This window comes from Neopelma chrysocephalum, unplaced genomic scaffold (assembly GCF_003984885.1).
Source record: "Neopelma chrysocephalum unplaced genomic scaffold, ASM398488v2 Primary Assembly neopelma1_253, whole genome shotgun sequence".
NCBI classification, from domain to species: domain Eukaryota; kingdom Metazoa; phylum Chordata; class Aves; order Passeriformes; family Pipridae; genus Neopelma; species Neopelma chrysocephalum.
The window spans coordinates 1,786,731-1,807,589 of NW_020897915.1; the positions used below are offsets into that span (position 1 = coordinate 1,786,731).

Sequence of the window (20,859 nt, forward strand, 5' to 3'; positions counted from 1 at the left end):
GAGGGGGGAGCCAGGTGGGGGTTGGTCTCTTTTCCCAGGCAACTCTCAGCAAGACAAGAGGGCTCGGGGTCTTAAGCTGTGCCAGGGGAGGTTTAGGTTGGATATTAGAAAGAAATTCTTAACGGAGAGGGTGATCAGACACTGGAATGGGCTGCCCAGGGAAGTAGTGGATTCTTCATCCCTGGAGATATTTAAAAAGAGACTGGATGTGGCACTTAGCACCATGGTCTAGTAACCACAGCGGTAGTGGATCAAGGGTTGGACTTGATGATCTCAGAGGTCCCTTCCAACCCAGCTGATTCTATGATTCTATGATCCTCGTGGGTCAGGAATTCCAACAACAGAATCAGTTCTCCGATTCTGTGATTCTTTAAGGCTATTTATGGCCACTTCATACCGGCATCAGCTCCCCCTCACAGCTAGTGGTTATTGAGTTAAAACTCTTTGTCTTCCTGCCTGACTGCGAGCCCTCAGGCCCTGGGGGCTGTGAGGGCGCGGGGTGAGGAAGGGCCAGCGCCCCATCTCCGCGTAGCCGGGAAGCACGTAGGGCTCTGGCAGGGAAGCACGTAGGGCTGTGGCAGGAAAGCCGCGTCCCCCGTGTCGCCGTGTGGCCGCGGGGCCCGGGGGGTGACTCAGGGCTGTCCCCGGGGGTGACTCAGGGCTGTCCCCGGGGCTCTCCCGCGGCCGCTCCGTGCCGGGCCGCGCGTCGCCGGCGGGGCCGGGCCCGGGGCGGGGCGGTGGCACCGGGGCGGCTCCTGCGGGCCGGGAGCTGCCGGGGCCGGAGCGGCGAGATGGCGGCGGGAGGAGCCGGCGGGATCCCGCTCCTGCTGCTGGTGGTGCTGGTGGTGCTGGTGGTGCCGGGGGCGCTGCCTCAAGGCGCTGCCGAGCGGCGCTGCTTCTGCCAGGTGGGCACGGGGGAGCGGGGACATCCCAAGGGGGACGCGGTGTCCCGGCGGGAAGTGCCGGGAGTGGAAGGGATCGGAGGGAGATCGGTGCACACCACGTGGAGTGTTGTGTCCGTGGCACAGGAAGGAAATAGAGGCTGTTGGAGCGAGTCCAGGGGAGGGCACGGAGATGCTTGGACGGCTGGAGGACCTTTCCCGTGTGGAAAGACTGAGAGAGCTGGGGGTGTTCAGCCTGGAGAAGGCTTCAGGGAGGCTTTGGAGACCCTTGCAGTGCCTAAAGGGGCTCCAAGAGAGCTGGAGAGGGACTTGGGACAAGGGCCTGGAGTGACAGGACAAGGAATGGCTTTAAGCTAAAGGGCAGTAGATTTAGATTGGATATTAGGAAGAAATTATTGATTGTGAGGGTGGTAAGGCCCTGGCACCGGTTGCCCAGAGAAGTTGTGGCTGCCCCATCCCTGGAGGTGTTCAAGGCCAGGCTGGATGGGGCTTGGAGCAACCTGGTCTAGTGGAAGGTGTCCCTGCCCATGGGACATGAGGTGATCTTTAATGTCCCTTCCCACCTAAACCAGTCTGGGATTCTGTGGTTCTCTTTCATGCCTTCTTGACTGTATTAATCTCCCTGCTCCCATAAGGAAAGGGAGGTGCTCCAACTTGGAGAGCATTTCTTCCCCAATCACTCAGGTGCCTCTTCTTGGATGTTTCAGGGATGTCTGTTACTCTAATGCCTGGGAGCTGCCTCATCCCCTTTCCCGCAGGTCTGCCTTGCTGTTCTGCCAGCTCCACTGTCCAGGAGAGAGCTGTCCAGGCTGCAGCAGGCACCTGCCACCCTGCCCTGCCATTGCCAGGGTTCTGCTCCTTAAAGCTTTTCCAGGGTAATTCCCTTTGTTGGTGTGCCAGGGGTGTTACTGCCTGGCCCAGTGCACTTGGTGCAGCTTCTGTTAAGGTACAGTAAGGAGAGAACTGGGTGCAGCTGACCAAGCAGCTGGATTTGGGAATAGATCACTATGCAGATTCCTTCTGACTTCACCTTGTGCAAGCAAAGTGGCTGCCCCATCCCTGGAAGTGTCCAAGGCCAGGTTGGATGAGGCTTGGATCAACCTGGTCTAGTGGAAGCTGTCCCTGCCCATGGCAGGGGGTTGGAACGAGATGGTCTTTGAGGTCCCTTCCAACCTGAACCATTCCATGATCCTGTGATAAGCACACTTGCTGGATCAAGGAGTAAAGGTGTTACAATGTCTTTAGTGGTTTTTTTGGTTGCCTTTTATAAAAGGAAGTTTTTATAAAGCCTGCCCTTTCTGTATTAAAATTCTGGTGCTTAAATGTGGGTCAGAAATGGAGAGTCGAAAAAGAAGACGAATGGAATTGTGCATTTGGCTTTGGCTTTGCCTTCTGGGGTGGCTCTTGACACATTCAGCTTCATGTGGAGATGGTAAATACAAGCTTTGTTGCTAAAGAATTGAAAAACCTGCATTTGGAGTCTGTATCTCTGTAGGGTTTTTGCTTGCAGCTTCCTGGTATCAGTGAAGTTTGTCTCCCTAAAGATTGAACTTTGAGTCAGGAGCGTGGAATAGGATAAGGAATTGTAAGCACTAAATGAACTGGCATTCTGGCATGGCAGTGGCTGGCAGGCCCTGTTACTCGGGCAGGAGGAACTGGTGATGTACTTTTTGCACTGTTGGGTTGTTGCAACACACTTGTCCTTTGTGGAGCAGCGTGTGCTTCGGTTTAGCTTTCAGTGCAAGTGTTCAGTTAAAAATTTTTTATTACCTTTAGGAAAGTCTGTTATGTGGGGCAGCATTTCTTTTGTAACCACTGACCCTTTTAAATCACACCCGAGGGCTGCCTCATCTTTTTTGTCAAAAATAATCTGCTGATCATCTTGCCCAGAACTGGTCTGGTGGTTTTTATTTGCCACCAAAGAAAACATAGGGCAAGCCTTAAATGATATGTTTTGCCCCCCTCTGTTTAGATACTTGAAGGCCTGGGTTTAGCTTTTGGTTTCCTCCTGTGAATCATCTCTTGGTGTCTCATGAGCTTCTCGGATAGGGAAGCCCTGACATGGGGTGACTGGAAGAGCTCTGACTTGTCCATCAGCCCGTGCTGGGACAGTTGACAAGGGCCACTTCTGAGAGCGCTGCTCCAGCGATATTCCAGGTGCTGACTTCAGCAGGCCATGATTCTGGAATGGGCGTTGCACTCCTGTCTGTCTGCACCAAGGGCAGAAGCCTCACCTGCCTTTTGTCACTGTTATTTTATCTCACTTACTTGGTTTGCCAACCAGCCCTGAAAGTTTTATTGGAAACATCCATCTGTTGCTAGAAACACTTTGAGTTTCACATGCTGTTTCTGCTTTCCAAGCTCTGATTAACATTCCAATATCTGGGTTCCCTCAAACTTTACAGGCAGCTCATCCCCCCCAGATATTCCTGTTTGCATCACTGCTTTAGTCAGCCATGAATATCTTCAGTATATTCCTGTTAATTATTGCTCATTTGCTGTTTACAGGCTGATGCAGCTGCATTAAGGATGTGCTGCAGGTGTTTGGCAGACGGGGATTTTGACGAGGTTTCCGGTCTGGCAGAGTGCTGATTCCCTTTGGGAATGTTTTTGTGGGCAGGACACTGTCATTAGGGGTGAGTCTGGGCACGGAGAGTTTCCTCGCCGGTACCTGAACAGACTTTCAAGCTGCTCTTGCGTTCTTGTTGAATTGGTGTTCGCCCAGCAGCCTTTGGGGCAGGAATTCATTCCTAGCACAATTCCCAATCTCTGTGGGGTGGCTTCAGAGGGAGCTTCCAGGCCACCAAGTTGATTAGAGGGATGGAGCAGCTCTGCTGTGAGGAAAGGCTGAGAGAATTGGGATTGTTCAGCCTGGAGAAAGAGAAGGCTCTGGGGTGACCTGATTGTGGCCTTCCAGTACCTGAAGGGAGCTGACAGGAAAGATGGAGAGGGACTATTTACAAGGGCCCAGAGTGACAGGACAAGGGGGAATGGATTCAAACTGACAGAGGGCAGGGTTGGATGGGATATTGGGAAGAAATCCTTGGCTGTGAGGGTGGGGAGGCCCTGGCACAGGTTGCCCAGAGAAGCTGTGGCTGCCCCTGGATCCCTGGAAGTGTTCCAGGCCAGCACAGGGCTTGGAGCAACCTGGTATAATAGAAGGTGTCCCTGCCCATGGCAAGGGGTTGGAATGAGATGGGATTTAAGGTCCCTTCCAAGCTGAACTATTCTGGGATTCTATGACAGCACTTCATCCTCTGTGGTTTAACCTCATCCTGAGGCTTCCATGTGACATTTCCTTCTGTGTGAGTTCCGGAAACCCCAGTCCTTGTTTTCTGGGCGAAATACAGGGGAGAAAGCACTTGGAATGTCATATACTGCTTCCAGGCCAGGTGCTGGGCATGACTGTCCTCACCTGGCTGCCAGCTACTTGCTCCAAGTGGCCTGGTAAGGATGAGAGGGAGGCCTGGCTGTACTGAACGCTGCAGGGAGAGCCAAAAATCAGTTCATAGAACCATAGAATATCCTGAGTTGGAAGGACTCACAAGGATCATCGAAATCCAATTCCTTTGAGCAGGGCAACTGCAAGGAAGCTTCTGAGGGAGCAGGGAAAACATCTGCTCGCCATCAGCCTGGGTCTGGTGTGGCTTGTCCAGAAGAGCAGGCACTGCCAGGGAAGTTGGTACAAGCTGAACCCAACTCCTCAGCCCTGTGGCATTCCCTTCCCTGTGCCCTGTTGTAGCTGCCAGTGGGAGATGCAGGGAAGAGTTTGCCTTCTTCTCTGCCTGGCTGTGGTGTGAGAGTGAGAGGAAAGCCCTGAATCCAGCGCCTAGGGAATGTTTCTGTGACGCTCAGGGGGAGCAGGAAGAGGTGGGAAGAGCAGAATCACAGAAGCCCGGGATGGAGGCAAAGGAAGACGAAGCACAGGCCAAACCCAAGGATTGCACAGAGCCCACGTGTGTGTTGATGTTCCCACCTGTGTTACGCACGCGAGGTGGGTCCGTCAGCGCTCAGGGATCGGGATCGGCTGTTCCGCAGCTCCAGCCCCACACCTCCCTCGGAGCTTACTCAGCACCGCGTCCGTCCCGGCGGCTCCGTTGCATCTCTTCCCGGTGGGAAAACCCAGCCCTGCCCGTCAGCCCCGCGCCAGGATCTCACACCCAGCCAAACCCACGGCCGGGGTGATTCACCGACGGCAGCGAGCTCTCGGCACATGTTTGGGGCTGGATCAATTCGTGTTTTATCTTAACTGTTCTAATTGCTCACCTGTTCTAATTACTCTGCAGGCTGAAGATGTGGGTAAATATTTCTTTTGGAGGGCGGGGAGAGGTGTTTTAAGGCACCGCACGTTGTAGGGCGTGTTTGATGTGTGTTGGAGCTCAGCCACTCTGGCAGCAGGATTTGAAGTCCAAACCAAGTGAGTTTGGCAGAAAAATGGAGTCTGGGGTGGAAGGTGGTCATGGAGCAAGAAGAGACTTCTGGGATGAAGCCCATACCCTGCCAAGTGGTCTCCCCTGTGTCCTAAAGCAGGTCTGTGCTGTTTGGTGGTGGCATCACTTGGGCTTTCGTCTGAGCTCTGAGGAGCTTTGGCTCTTGGTGTTCTTGGTTCTGTCCTCGTGTTCCTTTGGCTGTGAATTTTGGTGGGTTGGGCACACACGCAGCCTGGGGAAGTTGCCCGTTTCTGCACAGCCTGACTGAAATCCTTGGAGGAAGGAGTTTTCCTTAGGATGGAGTTTCCCCAGCACTTCCACAGAGTCACTGAGGTTGGAAAAGACCTCCAAGATCGTCAAGTCCAACCTGTAACTCATCTCCACCTTGTCACCCAGACCAGAGCACTGAGTGCCACGGCCGGTTGTTCCTTGGACACCTCCACCACCTCACATTCCAATAGCTGACAACCCTTTCCATGAAGAAATTCTCCCTGAGAAGATTTTACCCATTGCCCCCACACGTGTATTCATGGTGCCACTGGGGCAGATCATCCCACCAGTGCTTTAATAAACCGAGGAGTGGATCTTTGGAGATCTCCAAAGCACGACCCCCCATCTACTCCTAAGTATTTTGGGGTCAGCTGCAGTGCTTCACCCTGGATTATTTTCAGGATGAGGATGGTTCTGGCTTGAATTGGTCACTGGGCTGAGCAAAGACAGGCCCAGATGGTTCTTCAGCTGGGGGCTTGGCGGCCGCTCCGATGCTCTTACAGGGATGTCATTCCCGTGGAGGGAATGTTTGCTGAGCGTGGATACGGAGAGCAGATGAAGATTATCCACAAATTTTTTTGTAGGCCACTTTTAGACCCAGCCTATGAGCTGCCTGCCTCAGAGGATGCCAGGTTTCCAGGAAATAAAAATGTGGTTGGTTGGTGGTTTGTTGCGGTCTGTTGTTTTGATGTGTTCCTTCTATATATACACACTTTAGAAACAGCTTTAAATTGGGTAACTGGATTAGCAAATTGCTACTGTTTTTATTTTTACAGGGGTGATTCAGCCTAGTGGAAAGCTTAAATCGCTGTTAATCTTCATTAACATGCAAAATGCAGGACAGAATTCAATAAATGTGTGAGGGTGACGCACTGGGCTTCAATGTAAACACTCCAAATATGAGAAAGCCTCCAAATCATCCCCTAACAAAACTGACCTGTTCCAGTGGAGTAGGGAATTCTGGCTATTTTTTTCCCCCACCTCCCCATTTCATGTGACTCTGTGCTCCATTTCTGCCTTGCTTCTCACGGCTTCATTTCCACGGTGGTAATTCTGATGGTTTTATTTGAGTTGCTGTGGAGCTCTTGGTGAATTATGAGGAGCAGCTGAGGGAGCTGGGGGGGCTCAGCCTGGAGCAAAGGAGGCTCAGGGGAGACCTTCTGGCTCTGCAACTCCCTGACAGGAGGAAGGAGCCAGGGGGGTGTTGGGCTCTGCTCCCAGGGAACAAGGGACAGGACAAAGGGAAATGGCCTCAAGTTGCACCAGGGGAGGTTTAGGTTGGGTATTAGGGAAAATTTCTTCATGGGAAGGGTTGTCCAGCCCAGGGCAGGGGTGGATTCACCATCCCTGGAGAGATTTAGAAGCTGTGTGGATGTGGCACTTGGGGACATGGGTCATTGGCAGTGCTGGGGAACAGTTGGACTCTGATGGCTTTTCCAATCTTAATGATTCTATGATTCCCCAAGTGCTCATCGGGGGTGTGGAGGAAACAAAACTGCTTCCGTGTTGTGCAACTTTGTCATCAGGCAGTGACCAACGTGTCAGGAAGCACAGCTGAATTTGTGCTATTTTTCAGTTTCTTTTTTTTTTTTTAACTCCAGGGCTTGCACAAACCCTGTTGAGTTGTTCAGGATGATGCAAGAAGAAGGATTGGTTTTCTCCATCAGATTCAGAACAGGTGTTTTCCTGCTAAATGGCTCTCTGAGGTCAGGAGGGGGACTGTTGCAGCTAATCAGGAATCTCAGAATGATGGTTTGGGTTGGAAGGAGCTTAAAGCTCATCTCATTCCAACTTCTGCCATAGGCACCTTACACTAGACCAGGTTGCTCCAAGCTCCGTCCCATCTGGCCTGGAACACTTCCAGGGATCCAGGAGCAGCCACAGCTTCTCTGGGCAACCTGTGCCAGGGCCTCCCCACCCTCACAGCCAAGGATTTCTTCCCAATATCCCATCTAACCCTGCCCTCTGTCAGTTTGAACCCATTCCCCCTTGTCCTGTCACTCCAGGCCCTTCTAAACAGCCTCTCTCCCATCTTTCTTGTGGGCTCCCTTCAGGTACTGGAAGTCCACAATTAGGTCACCCCAACAGGCTGAACATTCCCAGCCTTTCCTCACAGGAGAGCTGCTCCATCCCTCTAATCAACTTGGTTCTGATTAAGCCAAATCAGTGGCTGCAGCACAGCTGATGATCAACAAGGACTTTCTTTGAGGGCTCTCAGTGGTGTCATCGTTGCCCAACTGGTCCCTTATGCAAACACCAGCTCCCACCTGCCTATTATCCCACAGGAACGACCTCCTGAGGCTGATCCAGAGTGGAACCTGAGCTGGCACTCCATGGCCCACAGCTCTTACAGCAGCCATGTCCATTCTGGTTAAACTCAGTTGACTCGCTGGTAAAAGGAAGGAAAACTGTGAATTGTTTTATTGCCTGCAGTGTTAAAAAGTAGTGGCCAAGTTTTTCATGTTTCATTGTTTGATTTATTGTATTTTTGTCCCCCAGGTTACTGGTTATTTAGATGACTGCACCTGTGACGTAGAAACCATCGATGCCTTCAACAACTACAAACTTTTTCCTAGACTGAATCAGCTCCTGGAAAGTGACTATTTTAGATACTACAAGGTAATTTTCTTATTCAAGGATTGTATTTATGTGTGTGCTGCTGTCTTTTTTTGTTTGTTTTTAATCTGCCTTGAACTTATTGCTGATCTTTTTAGAAATCAGGTACTGACATTTTAACCCTGATCTCTTAAGGTTACAATCAGTTAGTTGTACCTTTCTGTTATGAGAAGAATCTTAAGATGCCTATAAGATGCATGATTTTAAAGATATTTTCTTATGCATTTTTCCCTCTTAAGACCTTAACCAGCAGACCAATGAAATGACTTCTTTTGGTGAGCTGTTACTTAAAAATGTTGATGACTGGAGATCCATAATAAGAGGATTCCCAGTGTCTCCTCATTGACATGGAAAACCTGGGTTAGTTCCCAGACATTCAAATTTGCTGATGGAAGTCAGTGTCCTTTTCCCTCCCAGTGCTGGGATTTGTAACAGAAACACTAAGATTGATCTGAATAAAGCACAGAACCATGGAATCCTGGAACGGTTTAGGTTGGAAGGGACCTTAAAGCCCATTTCATTCCAACCCCCTGCCATGGGCAGGGACACCTTCCACTAGACCAGGTTGCTCCAAGCCCCGTCCAATCTGGCCTTGGACACTTCCAGGGATGGGGCAGCCACAGCTTCTCTGAGCAACCTGTGCCAGGGCCTCTCCACCCTCACAGCCAAGAATTCCTTCCCAATATCCCATCTCACCCTGCCCTCTGACAGTGGGAAGCCATTCCCTGTGTCCTGTCACTCCAGGCCCTTGTCCAACGTCCCTCTCCAGCTCTCTTGGAGCCCCTTTAGGCACTGGAAGGGGCTCTAAGGTCTCCCTGGAAGCCTCCCTTTCTCCAGGTGAACACCTCCAGCTCTCCCAGCTTGTCTCCAGAGCAGAGGGGCTCCAGCCCTCAGAGCATTTTGGAATGATGGAAATGCCTGTGTGGGAAAGCACACTGGGCATCTGTGTGGGAAAACTGTGGAGTGGAAGCTTGGCTTGGTTGCCAGCAGGAGATGTGGAATAGGATTGATATGTCATTTGCAGGTAAACCTGAAGAAACCTTGTCCTTTCTGGGATGACAACAGTCACTGTGGAATGAGGGACTGTGCTGTCCAGCCCTGCCCCTCTGTAAGTACCAAACATGTTCTTTTACATCTATTTTTATCTTGTTTTTTTTTTTTTGCAGAGGGAGCAGCAGATAAGTGACTTAATCTTGTTATCACAATTATAGCAAAACTGGGGCTCTGATGGAGCTTTCCTGGGTGCAGCAATACTGGTGTCCATCAGAAAGGCCAAAATATTAAATTCTGGAAATTTCAAGACAGGCTGGGCTCGTAATAGTTGACCCTAAACTTCTCCTCTTTTAGTTTTTCCATTAGTAAGATGGTTTTGGGGCAAACCCACTGTTGGTTTTGTGTTCATTGCCAGGATTTCACCCTGTTGGCCCATGAGCTGCTCTGGGATTTAGTTTTGGGTTTCCAGCCCTTTCCAGCCCTCTCTTTTTATGTGAAATGGCTCTTTGAGAGTCCTCTGGTTCCCAGTACACTCTTCTCCCTGTATCCTGGCTAAAAGGGTTTTGTTCCCTGAGCTAAAAGAAAACATCTTGACTGCAGGTGTCTTCCCAAAAAGAAGGGGATGAGAAGGTGAGGGAATCCCAGCTTGGTGGCTGGTTGATAGAGGTGGTGAAATGCCCCCAGCCCAGGGGTTGGCAGCCAGCACAGACTGTTTTACCCCCTCATTCTTGAGTCCTAAAATGAAATGATGATTTTTTTCCCCCCTTCAAAATAACCCTAAATGTTCTTTAAATACCTTTTTTTTTCTTTAAAAAAAATCTGATTTTGGTAATGGTTATGACCAGTGTGATGGAGTTATGTTACAATTAACTAAGTATTAGCTAGAAGTTGGTCTTATTTTAAGAACTGACTGTCACTGCTGCTCTTAATTATTTGCATTTGGGTCCGTTTCATTCCAAAAGCAACAAAAATAACTCTCATTGCCTAATTTTTCTCTTCCTGTTCTCCTGGCCATCACAGTATTATCTCCTGTGTCATAAGAGTGGCTTTATTGCCTTCCTGCTCATGGAGGAAATGGAAGTTGAGGGGAATTTAGGGCCTGGTTGCGTGGGGCTGGCGGGGCTGACATTCCATGTTGGAGTGGTAAGAGGGACGTTTTGGAATGACGTGTGCCAGGGGCTGGTGGATGCAATGTCTGAGGAGGCACCTGGGCTCCTGCCAGGAAGGTGGTGCCAGACATCAGCTGATCAGAGGCAATTCCAGCTGCCCTGGAGTTTATGTTGGCTTTCCCAACCTTGCACTTGGATAAGCAAAGCGGAACCTGACGTAGCAGCCTTTGGGGAAGAGGGATCTTGGGAAAAAATCAAAATAAACCACTAAGAACGTTGCTTCCCCTTAGTCTGGGGAGGAGCGAGGGGTTGGACGTGTGGTGAGCTGGGCTTGCACCTTCTCACTCCTAGAAACTGTGGTCACCTTCCTAACCTTCCCCAAAGATGAGGCTGAAGGGCCTCGTGAGCCCCACACGTGGCACATGCCCCATTTTGTCTTTCAGGATGAAGTCCCTGATGGAATCAGATCTGGAAGTTACAAGGTAGGTCTGTCTCTGGGTGTAAAATGACGCAGCTTGTAGGTCCAATTCTGTGCCATGGAATCAATGAGGCTGGAAAAGACCTTTAAGATCACCAAGTCCAACCATCAACCCACCACCACCATTGTCCACCCTTAAACCATGTCCCCAAGTGCCACATCCACATGTTTTTTGAACACCTCTAGGGATGGTGACTCTACTGCTGCCCTGAGCAGCCTGTTCCAGTGATGGACAACCATTTCCATGAAGAAATTTTCCCAATATTCAATCTAAACCTCCCCTAGTTCAGCTTGAGGCCATTTCCTCTCCTCCTATCCCTTGTTCCCTGGGAGCAGAGCCCAACACTCCCCTGGCTCCTCCCTCCTGTCAGGGGGTTGCAGAGCCAGAAGGTCCCCCCTGAGCCTCCTTTTCTCCAGGCTGAGCCCCCCCAGTTCCCTCAGCTGCTCCTGCTGCTCCAGACTCTCCCCCAGCTCCGTTCCCTTCCCTGGACACAGCCCCTCAATGTCTTTCTTGTTGTGAGGGGCCCAAAACCGATCCAGGATTTGTGGTGCCTCACCAGAGCCCAGAACTGGGTTTGGGAAGGGTCAGTGTTTGTCAGGATGCTCTTTGGCTGAATTTTTACCTTCTTTCAAGTGTTTGGGATGCTATAGAGGCTCCGAGGTGGCTGTCCTGGAGTCAGGTATTCCTGACATCTCTCCAAGGGCACATGTCACCACAAAATGCTCCTGTGGCAGTGCCAGGGGCTGCCCTGAGTCCCTGCAAGACTCATCACCATTGCATAAGCCTCTGGATATCTGCAGACATCCCGTGGAAGAACAGGGTGGGGTGAATCATAAAAGTGTTCCTGCTGCTTAACCTGGTTCGTGCATTAAAGGCAGAATAATAACAACAAAAAAAAATAAATTCCTTTTTAATCCTCATCCCTCCCCACCCCTTTTGCTTTCCAACCCAGTATTCAGAAGAAGCCAATAACCGCGATGGGGAGTGTGAGGAAGCCGAGAGACTCGGAGCTGTTGATGACTCTTTGAGGTTTGACACTTCTTCCACAATCCTTCCTTGTCTCCTCGAAGGACACCTGGGATCAGGGCTCTCCCTGAGGGTCTTTTTCCACGTGTTTTTTGCAGCACAGAAACCCGGGAGGCAGTGCTCCAGTGGACACGGCACGACGACTCTTCGGAGAGCTTCTGTGAGGCTGATGGTACGGGGACATGCTGGAGCTGGAAAATCTTGGGATGGGGTTTTAAGCACTTCTGCAGCAGTCAGAATCGTGGAATCGTGTGGTGTCCGTTGGAAGGGACCTTAAAGCCCAGCTCATTCACCCCCTGCCATGGGCAGGGACACCTTCCACTAGCCCAGGTTGCTCCAAGCCCCATCCAACCTGGCCTGGAACACTTCCAGGGATCCAGGGGCAGCCACAGCTTCTCTGGGCAACCTGTGCCAGGGCCTCACCACCCTCCCAGCCAACAATTCCTTCCCAATATCCCATCTAACCCTTCCCTCTGTCAGTTTGAAGCCATTCTCTCTTGTCCTGTCCCTACAGTTCCTGATGCAGAGTCCCTCTCCAGCTTCCTCGTAGCCCCCTTCAGATCCTGGAATGCTGCTCTGAGCTCTCCAACACAATCTTCTCCAGGCTAAACAGCCCCAACTTCCAGGCCAATGTGTGATATTCCAACAAGCCTGGAGCATAAATAACATCTCTGCTCTTTTCCACCCCCCATCTCCCTCAGTATTTTGAAAGCAATATGCAAATATTCCTCATAAAGCTTCGTTAGTGCTTCAGGGCCCTGTGTTTAGCAAGTAAGGGAAGAGGTGGCTGGATCAGCCTTGGAAAATGTCATTTTCCCTTCAGAAGTTCCTTGTCACTGACCCAGCACTGCCCTTCACAGACATCCACTCTCCTGATGCCGAGTATGTGGATTTACTCCTGAACCCGGAGCGCTACACGGGCTACAAGGGGCCGGACGCCTGGAAAATCTGGAACAGCATTTATGAGGAAAACTGCTTCAAGTAGGTGCTTTGGGGAGACAAGTTCCACGAGCCTGATTCCTGCAGAGGGGCAGGAATTAATCCCCATCCTCCTGTGCCTGTGCAGGGAGGGCTGTCAGTGCTCGTGTGGCCACCCCCTGAGTGCCTCGTGTTGCACCAAGGCAGACACTTGAGTTTTCCTGCCTGTTTTTTTTTCTAAAAAAAAGAAGAAAACCCCACCAAAAAACCCCCAGAGAAATTCACATTTTGCTCTTTCCTTTCCCTGCCTTAGCAAAGCTAAAGTGCAGAAGGGGTTTTTAGATCCCCTCAGGCTGTTTGACTGCAGAAGTAGCTACTTCTGCTCTGTGTCTGCACAGCAAGGGGACAGCAGCTTATTTACATGTCTTATTTAAATGATTTTTTTCCCCCCTCTTAGGCCTCAGAATGTAAAAAGACCTTTGGCATCTGGTAGAGGTGAGTCACTTATTTATCTCGCTAAGTGGGTTAGTAGTGAACTGATCCCAGCTCCAGGAGCAGCAAATGCCCTCTGAGCTGCTTCTCTTACTGGATGAGAAATATTTTGTAGCTCTTGGTTAAGTGTGGGGTTTTATGGCACCTGGAAGTGGGTTTTTCTAGCATCCACCATGGAGAAAGGGTGTCTGATCCTCCGCTCCTGGAAGAAATGTGAGTTTTGGAGGGACAAAGGAGCAGGGCTGGCCCCTGAGCTCTCCCTGGTTTCTGTACTTGGCAATGCCAAACCATCTGTGACGGACTGAGATGAGAACCTGGCTGGGATCCTCCATGGAAACCACCCAGGAAGAGAAGCTCTGCCCTAGACCCAAGGCTGGACAGTGTAAATGGAAGTAGGGAAGGGGTTTGGAAGCATGAGAATATCATCAACCTCACTCCTCATCCGTGTGACCTGAACACCTCCTGCAGTACCCTCTGCCGTGATCCCTTTATTTTTCCCCAAACTATGGAGGTGCTTTTCCCCCTTCTTTGACCCTTTGGCTCTTCAGGAGCAAGACTGCTGAAGGAAGTGTGCAATGTCCTTGGAAATATCAGGTTTTACTTCCTTTGCAAATATTGATCCCTCCTGCACTGCTCAGGTTACTCAGCGCCGTTGCTCATCCAGTGTCTTCACTGCTGCACTTGGAGTTTTCTGTGTTCAGAACATTCCTAAACCTCCCTGGAGAGGCTCCTTCTCTTGTCAGAGAAGATTAACAGAGCAGAGCTTGTGCTTTGGAGTTTAATTTTGGTCGTGTTTAATTTTTTTATCCTCTTTTTCTCTCTCTCTCTCCACCACTTGTGCTTTTTTTCCACCAGGAGACGACGGAGGTGAGTGGCCCTGTTTGCTTTTACTGATAACAGAAACAGATGTGTCTCTCTTGTGCTCTCCTGAGCTGTGCCATTAGATACTGCAAAAACATTAATCAGGCAAACCAGAAACTGGAGAGTTATAGAATCATGGAAAATCCTGAGTGGGATCACAAGGATCATCCAGTCCAACTCCTGGCCCTGCACAGACACCCCAACAATCCCACCCTGTCCCTGAGAGCATTGTCTGAATGCTCCTTGAGCTCTGGCAGCCTTGGGACTGTGCCCACTGCCCTGGGGAGCCTGTTCAGTGCCAACCACCCTCTGGGGGAAGAACCTTTTCCTGAGATTCAACCTAAACCTCCCCTGACACAGCTCCAGCTGTTCCCTGGGGTCCTGTCACTGGTGACAGAGAGAAGAGGACCCTTAGGAGTTCTGAGCTCCCTTCCCTTCATGGGAAGGTCTTAAAAAGTCCACCAGCAGTGTTTTAAGAGCACAAGTCCTGTTTGATGTCAGTCACTGAAGTGTGGGAAGCCTTCAGGAACTGGATTTGTGCTGTGGGGTTTTTTTCAGTGCTTATTGCTAAGAAAGCTTGGAGAAGACTCAGAATCCCAACAGCCCCTGCCAGCTGACAGGAGCTGGGTGCCCAACTCCCTTAGGCCCTGGGAAGGGCTGTTCCCTGGAGCTCTCCATGCTCCACAGCATCTTTTTGTCTCCAAATCATCCCCAAATCATTTTATGCTCCCCAGATTACTTCCAGATATGTAGCAGAAACCCTGAGTTGTGTGATTGTACACGCTTGGTTGCACTCTGTGGTTTTTTTGGTTGGTTGGTTGGTTGGTTTTACAAAAATATCCCTCTCCCCACTCTGCCCTGAAGAAGAAAGCAATCCATGATCCTTGTTTTTCCCAACAGTTCTGCCCCCCCAGTCCCTGGGAAAAGCCCACGTGCCGTGTTGATCTGCTGCCACGGCGTGTTAGAGAGGCAGCACTCAGAGGGGTGGGCAGGAAAACCATTTTCATGCTCTTTTAATGCTCCTTTCCCTGTTTCTGCCAACTGGAGTGGGCAGAGGTCCTCTGGGAGCAGCCTTGGAGGTGGTTTCAGGGCATCAGGGCTGTACCCTCAGACTGATGTGTGTTTTCCTTTCGCTTCCAGGGCACACGTTTTACAAGTGGCTGAAAGGTAATCCTGGGTCTAAACTTGGTTGGTCTTCCTGGGATGGACACAAACTGGCCAGGGAGTGGTGGTGGTGGTGGGGAATTGGTGGCCAAACTCAGTGAGATTAAATTCCTGCCTCGCAGCCCGGAGAAGAAAATCCAGCAGATGCTTTCAGTGTCTTAAAGGGCCCGTTTCTTCTCCTTGCAGGTGTCTGTGTGGAGAAACGAGCTTTCTACAGGCTCATCTCTGGTCTCCACTCCAGCATCAACATCCACCTCAGTGCCAGGTACCTCCTACAAGGTAAATGCACCTTCCTGCCCCAGCTCTCCTGCCTCAGTCCCAAATGGATGCTTCCATGGCTCCACTAAATGCTGTTTGGAGCCCGTTCCAGCAGGATTTGGGCCTCCTGTGCTCTTCTCTTCCCTCCCTCAGCACCCAGGTTGTGTAACAGGATTAGGAATGCAGTTGCCACGTGCCTTCAGGTCTGGGCCATGCTCTGTACCGAGACTTCCAGCAAATATTCCTTCTGTTCTTGCTCCAGGGTTGCTTTGGAGTGGGTTTCTAACTGTGCAGCCAGGCTGTCCCTTCCTAGCCTGGTTTTACGAGGGCCAGTTCAGCAATAACCTCACCTGGGCTGTGAAATGCTTGGCTGGGCTTTCCCAAGACCCTTGATCCACTTCCACCTGCCGTTTCCATTTCCTTTCCCTGCTTTGGTCCATAAGTAGCTACCTGAGGAATCCGAATCTCATTCCTGGGGTTGAAAATCAAGGTGATAGCTGTTGGGATTTTGGGTAAGTCACTTAGATTTAAGTAAATAATTATACTTAAGTCTCTGCAGCCCACAGAGGCCTCACCTTGATGTGAGTTAGACCACACTGGAGTTGGGAAATGGAATAACAGGGAAACATCAAAGAGCTGAACTGGGATTATGACATCAGCTTGATAAGACTATTACATCTTCCACTACATACTTTGTATAATCTTAAGTAGACAATAGGATGAGCAACAGAAATATCCTTTGTGGGCTTGATAATGGAAAATAGAGGCCAGTCTCCTCTGATCCTTGGATGCTTCTGTTCTCTTGCTTTTCCATATCATCAGGAATTCTCTTAAGGTTTCCCTGATCATTAGGAAGACTCAGGAACCCCCTGAGAAAGGTCTGCGGGAGCTCTGTGTTTGTTGGGGTTTGAACTGGGTTAAAATTATGCCTCTCCTGAAAAATGTTCAGGAAGAATTTCTTCATGGAAAGGCATTGGAATGGGCTGCCCAGGGAAGTGGTGGAGTCACCATCCCTTGAGGTGTTCAAGGAAAGACTGGACGTGACACTCAGTGCTCTGGTCTGGGTGACAAGGTGGTGTCTGGTCAAAGTTTGGACTCAATAATCTCAGAGGTCTTTTCCCACCTAAGTGAATGGTTAAAGTTTGAGCCATTTATGAATGAATTTGGGTCAGTGAAAAGGGTTGTGACTCAGGAAAACTTGGATCTCCCTGGCTGGAATCACGTTTCACCACTGAGCTTGTGCACGTGGGAGGAGTTGAACCAGAACTAAACCCACCCACCTCATGCCTTTGGGGTTTCCTTTTCTCTCTCAGATACTTGGTCAGAGAAGAGATGGGGCCCCAACGTCACCGAGTTCCAGCAGAGGTTTGATGAAGTTCTCACCAGAGGGGAAGGTCCTAGAAGGCTCAAGAACCTCTATTTTCTCTACCTGATCGAGCTGAGGGCCCTCTCCAAAGTGCTGCCCTTCTTTGAGCGCCCGGGGTTCCAGCTGTACACGGGCAATGAAAGCCAGGATGCAGAAATGAAAGACCTGTTGCTGGAAATTCTCCACCTGGCCAAGTAATTAACACTTGGGACCTGGGGACAGTGGCTCTCTGGAAACCCTGGGATGTCTGAGTGTGATTGTCACATAAAGCTCCTAGAAAGGCAGGTTTTGGCTTCCTTCCTGGAGTGATTTGTGCAGTAGGATCGTAGAATCATGGAATGGTTTGGGTTGGAAGGGACCTTTTAAAGGTCATCTAGTCCAACCCCCCTGTAAGGAGCAGGGACATTGTACCAGTAGTGTAGTTTTGGTGGGAGAACATTAATATCTGTATGCAAATAGCAACATTTGGGTGATTAGTCCCACAGTTCAATTAGTCACAGGGTTTAATAGGTCTTGGGTGCATTTTGGACTGAGCAGAATTGAATTTAATCACTGCCTATGTGCCAGCCCTAAAATTGGCCACCTGTGTGACTCATCTGTGGGATACCAGTCCTGGCTTTTTGACTAGAAAAACATCCTAAATGTGTTGGTAACAGAGGTTTGGGCTATTGGATGGAGTTTGGAGTAAGAGGAATGGGAGATACCAGGACCAGGCAGAAATGGGGTGTCTCCTGTTGTGATCAGTGTTTGAATTTATCTGGTCACACTCCTGTGCTTGTGTCTGTTGGAAAATGGACTGAAAGTGCTTCAAAACCATTGAGCAATTGCTGGAAATGTCTCCAAGGGGAGACACCAGCTCAGATTGAAAGAGGTAGTAGAATCCCGGGATGGTTTGGGTTGGAAGGGACCTCAAAGATCATCTCATTCCAATCCCCTTTGGGGTTGGGTCCAAGATTAGAATGTCCAGTGGCTCACACCTCTTGTTTTATCCACACACCTGACCAGGACTTCAGCCATCCAAACATCCTGGGGAGAAATAAAACTCCCTTTCATTCCCTTCCAGGTCTTTCCCGCTGCATTTCGACGAAAACTCCTTCTTTGCAGGGAACAAAAAGGAAGCTGCTAAACTAAAGGTAATTGCTGCTTTCAGGAAGCTTTTCCCTGACTCTGAAGTCCAGGATTAATTGGGATTAATGCACGGATTAGGGCATAACCATGATCAACGTGGATGTCTTTTCCCCCAGGAGGAATTTAGGCTGCACTTCAAGAATATTTCCAAGATCATGGACTGTGTTGGCTGCTTCAAATGTCGACTGTGGGGGAAGCTGCAGGTAAGATTTGTCACCAACGTGTCTGGAAGCTCCTGGTGATGGGACTCACGTGTGGATGAGGTTCTTGGATACCCAGATACAGCTCAGGGCTGCTTGATTCCTTACCTGTCCAGCTGCCTGTGGCCTTTGCAGCTGGAAACTGGGATAACCTGCAGCTCCCCAGGAGAGGGGAGGGGGTGCAGAGCCTCTGGGTTGAGTGAAATCCTCTTACCCTGTTAAGATGATGTTGCAGAGATGGAGAACTAAACTTGAATCAGGCCCTGGGTGTCTCCCTGCTGTTAAATGATCCCATTTGATCCCTGCACAGACACAGGGCTTGGGAACAGCCCTGAAGATCCTCTTCTCTGAGAACCTCATTGACAAGATACCCGAGAGTGGCCCTTCCTATGGATTCCAGCTGACCAGACAGGAAATTGTGGCCTTATTTAATGCCTTTGGAAGGTGAGTTTGAGGCTTTTCCCTCTGCTTTTACACAGACTGCTGTGTTACATCCCATCTTCTCAGCAATTTTGGGGGTGACTCTTGCTCTTATCATGCTGTCTCAGATACCAGATGTTGTTCATATGGGCTGCAGCAGTTGGAAAAATTTCAAACAACTTTATTTTTCTGTAAGGAATTCAAGGAAGCATTTGTGTTCAGATACAAAGAATTTGGTAATTTTTTAAGGAACTGTGTGACTGTCCTCAGAGCACGTTGTCCCAGACAAGGGCTGCTTTCCTTAGAGCTCTCCTTCCACCAGTTCATTCCCAGATCCGTTTGCCATGACTGCATTTAACAGGAATCCATCAGTCCAGCCCCTGTGGAGAGCTGGATGAGGAGTTTTTGGCAGAAAAGGAGGATAACGAGGCCTTTACGAGGGGGGATTTCAGGATGCTCTGGTTGTACATTAGCACTTTGTGGTGTTGACAGACCTGGAGTTTCTGGCAAACAATTGCCAGGAGAATCCAGGACCTGCCTGTGCAGCTTGGAATATTCCAGTCTGTTTTCTTGACCTGTCCTTAATGGGCTTGATCACTGCTGTAACATCCTGTTCCACTGGGATTCCCGGTGTTTGCTTTAAAAAGTGGCTGTGAAATTAGTGAAGGGCCTGGTTAGAAGCAGAACCTAATTTAGCTGGAATTCTAAATTCTCTCTTCCCGAGAAGCTGCTTGAAGCCTTGCTCGTTGCAGCCCCTTTCTCTCAGATCTTAAATAATTCATCATGTGAATGTTGCTGTAACGTTTCCCTTTTGCTTTCCTTGCACACAGGGTTTCAACCAGCGTGAAAGAACTGGAAAATTTCAGGAATATCTTGCAAAACATGCGGTGAATTCCACGGAGAGAGAGAGACTTATGGACAAACACCATTGTTGCATCACACTCCATCTTACACCATGAAAACCACTTGCTGGGCCTCCTGTTCCCAGCTGATTGTCTGGAACCTGCTGATGAGGGTTTTTGTACAAGGGGAAAAAAAAAGCTATTTTTTTTTTTTGTATAAAAGTTGGGGACTGTCTGTAAATTTTATTTTATATATTGGAAGATCATTTGGAATAACTCCTTGAAATGCTGCTGGGCTATTTGGATGGATCAGACCCATATTGCTTTGCCTTCAGAAGCTGGAGGCGGGGCAAGAACCGTGCCTTTGAATAAATTTGGGGGGAAATTCCTTGTCTGCTCCGTGATTCCAACCAGCCCCTCGCTTCCAGCGTGTCCACACTAACTTCCTGCTGCATAAAAAAAGAAATCACTTCAAGGGATTGTAGGAGCTGCTGCTGCTCCAAGGTGACTTCCTTTTCCTCGGGGAAACAGGCTGTTCCTGATGGTCCTTGCTGAAAAGTCCCCACTGAAGGCTTGGGAAGATGAACCAAGAAGGATCACCCTGGAGGAACCCCAATAATGGCTTTTGGCACCTGGAGGCTCCCCCTCCTCATTCAGGAAAAGGAGAGCCCACCATCAGCTGTATCCAACAGTCCACGGGGCAGCAGCTGCTGCCAGGACCCCAATTCCTGGCCTTCCTGCCCCTCCCAGCCTGTGCAAGAGGGTTTGGCCTCTTTTGGGATCTGCTCCCTGGGGGATGGTATCCGGGCAGGGCTAAAACAGGAAAGGACGTGCCCGCCCTGGGGCTGCTGCTCCTCAGAGATGGCACAGAATGAGGCACAGGGAATTCTGCTGCTCCAAGGACAAGCAGTGGGACAGGGCTGCTGGGAACAGGGCAGAGGGTCCCTCCTGGGGAGGGCACAGCCCTTGGATTCCCCCGCAGCCATAAGGGGTGACTCCCTGTTCCTGCTTCCAGCTGGGTCCCACAGGGATGGAGCCACCCCAGATTACACCATCCAGTGCTGCAACAGGGGCAAAGGACAGGCTGGGGGGGGGGCAGTGCTGCTGGAAAATAGATCCCCCCAGCCTGGATCTGTGTGGCAGCCCCATGTTTTCCATCCTGAGCTCCCAAAAGGCTGGAAGGACAGGAGGAGGCAGCGCGTGCTCCAGCAGAGCCACTGCTGTTTGCCCTGAGCTCAAGGCCACACAGATAAACCTGTGCAGGGAATAAGGGAAGCTCCAAGGAGGAAGCTGGGGGTTTCAGCTCCTCCACAGCTCCATCCTGCTGGGGCTGGGAGGATGCAGGTCCTGGGAAAGGACAAAGCACAGCCCGTGGCCAGAGGTGT

General features: G+C 50.2%; 1 protein-coding gene across 2 annotated transcripts; it reads left to right on the plus strand.

Annotated features, from left to right (window-relative positions):
• Positions 1-777: 777 nt before the first annotated feature.
• ERO1A (endoplasmic reticulum oxidoreductase 1 alpha) lies at positions 778-19,862 on the plus strand. Of its 2 annotated transcripts, none has more exons than XM_027704077.1 (16): positions 778-905; positions 8,102-8,221; positions 9,243-9,326; positions 10,764-10,802; positions 11,752-11,828; positions 11,924-11,997; positions 12,686-12,806; positions 13,201-13,238; positions 14,091-14,102; positions 15,237-15,263; positions 15,447-15,539; positions 16,832-17,078; positions 17,948-18,017; positions 18,129-18,215; positions 18,523-18,656; positions 19,463-19,862. In XM_027704077.1, the coding sequence occupies exons 1-16, from the start codon at positions 792-794 to the stop codon at positions 19,521-19,523; spliced, it is 1,398 nt and encodes a 465-aa protein (XP_027559878.1). In that variant the 5' UTR covers positions 778-791; the 3' UTR covers positions 19,524-19,862. The 2 variants fall into 2 exon arrangements, with proteins under 2 accessions (XP_027559878.1, XP_027559879.1); XM_027704078.1 differs by having other exon boundaries at positions 14,094-14,102.
• The last annotated feature ends 997 nt before the right edge of the window (positions 19,863-20,859 follow it).